The sequence below is a fragment of the Priapulus caudatus genome, unplaced genomic scaffold (assembly GCF_000485595.1).
Source record: "Priapulus caudatus unplaced genomic scaffold, Priapulus_caudatus-5.0.1 Scaffold1800, whole genome shotgun sequence".
Lineage (NCBI taxonomy): Eukaryota > Metazoa > Priapulida > Priapulimorpha > Priapulimorphida > Priapulidae > Priapulus > Priapulus caudatus.
In genome coordinates, this window is record NW_014578861.1 from 48,407 (window position 1) to 50,588 (window position 2,182).

The following is a 2,182-nucleotide window of genomic DNA, read 5'->3' on the forward strand; positions in this document are numbered from 1 at the left end:
ACCATAGAGATCACATACTGTAGAGGTCATACACCATAGAGGTCACACACTGTAGAGTTCATACACCATAGAGGTCACATACTGTAGAGTTCATACACCATAGAGGTCACACACTGTAGAGGTCATACACCATAGAGGTCACACACTGTAGAGGTCATACACCATAGAGGTCACACACTGTAGAGGTCATACACCATAGAGGTCACACACTGTAGAGGTCATACACCATAGACTCATAGAGATCATATACTGTAGAGGTCATACACCATAGAAGTCACACACTATAAAGGTCTGATGTCATGAAGGTCACACACAACACAGTTCACGTAACAGTGCTAACACGTCATCACGTATTGTTGTTTACATCTAAAAAAAAGAGAAATACACAACCACGACTCGTTACCTTGTTCCATGTGTTTGGAGAAGCACTTGGCATAGTAGACCGTCTGTTCACGGGACGTGTAGGCATTCAGATGTGAGCCCATGTTCTCCACCTCTAGCTCCAGATCTGTCTGTGAACGCTTACTCGTGCCCTAACAACAGTCAAACAGCTGTCACCATCATGTATAGAACACGGGAGGTTCGAAAACCTCTTGACTCTCGTCTCTTGTTCCTCAGCTCTATTGTTACTGTCGTACGTGTATGTGTTGATGTACTTTATAGTGCTAAATACAAAATCTGTCCACCTACAACACTGCTTAAACCAATGTAATTCTTGAGTGCAAATGATGCACCTATTTTCACCGTCGTACGTGTACGTGTTGTACTTTAAATAGTGCTAAATAAAAAATAAAAATATTGTTCACCTACAATACTCCCAAACCATTGTAATTCGGAGTGCAAGCTGTGCGCCTATTTATAAAGACATTGCATTATTATCACGGCTCACAGGTTGTGAAATTCACGCGGATTCCCCTCACGCTCTGTCGCTGCGCACGATGGCTCACGCGCGACACACGTACCTTGAATGCCATGTGTTCTAGGAAATGCGCGACGCCATTGTTACGATCGTTTTCGAATCGGCTGCCGGCGTCGATCCACAAACCCACCTGTGAACAATGTTGCAGATTACTACAAGATTGTGAGAGGAAGCACCCTCACATTGCTCGCCATAATACTATGCAATATGTCACTTTACTGATTGATTGATTATTGATTTTTAAATGCATTTTTGAGCTTGTAGGATTAGTGAATGGTTGGAAGGGTTTTTAAACTTTTTTAACACTTCTGAATGTTTCTGATTACGTAACGATTAGGGTTAGGGTTATGAAATGGGTTAATGTTATTGTTAGGCATAGGCTGATGACGATGACTTATGGACATAAGTAGAATCGAACCATCTCTGGCACACGATCACCAATCTCCCCGACAATGTTTCAGATTGCATTTCACTGCTTTTAAGGATCTAGATGTGTTTTCAGCCTTTGGTCACACTCTTTCACCTAGATAGCAAACTAACTGTGCGATTATAAAGGTTGATTCATTCATTAGTTAGTCTTTGAGCATTATGCCAAGGTGTGCAAATACTACTAACTACATGATCATACCGTGGACGTGGGGATTCCTGAATCTTCTGTTGCCACTCGTAAGCCGTTCGGCAGTGTGCTGATGCGCGTTTCCGGTATGTTTAGCGCGACTTTATCGCGCGCAGCTGCTGCAACTGCTGTCCCTCTTCTGCACGCCTAATGTGAAAAATTAACAGAACACCCTCTGTCGCTGTCCGCAAAGATGTGACACTATGTCACTAACATTGTTACACACTGAGTGGGGGGTTGATCAAAAGACAAATTAGCTTCTGGCTCGTATCTACCTGCCCCCTGGGCTTCCGTACCAACGGGCTATGAGAATTGTATAACCTCATAACCTCATAAGTGATAATCTTCAAAAGTCCTGGAGACTATAACGAAGATGGAGAGAGTGGATCAAGTCGGTAGATCCACACTGCGGATCGCAGCGGAAAAAGTTGTGAATTTGCTATTTACTAAGGATGAAGGCAGTGAATTCCAATACGGCACAGAGACAACAGCACAAGCTAAACTAAAAAAGGGATCTTAGAAGTTTTGTAACCATTGCCGAAAACAGTGATCCGACGCTCAGATGAGCGGGTGCCCAGCGAACCCCAGGCTTCATTAAAGCAAGAAGAATGCCAATTTTCATCTCACCATGAGTAAATTTTATAGAA

The 2,182-nt window shown here is 43.1% G+C and overlaps 1 protein-coding gene across 1 annotated transcript in view; it reads right to left on the bottom strand.

Annotated features, from left to right (window-relative positions):
* LOC106817625 (mitochondrial-processing peptidase subunit beta-like) overlaps positions 1-2,182 on the bottom strand; it is a 12,572-nt gene that overhangs the window by 8,847 nt on the left and 1,543 nt on the right. The window contains exons 2-4 of the mRNA XM_014822305.1: positions 1,548-1,682; positions 963-1,049; positions 351-533 (exon numbers count right to left, since the gene is read on the bottom strand). Of these exons, the coding sequence (XP_014677791.1) occupies positions 351-533; positions 963-1,049; positions 1,548-1,682 (405 nt within the window). The remainder of the gene's footprint in view (positions 1-350; positions 534-962; positions 1,050-1,547; positions 1,683-2,182) is intronic.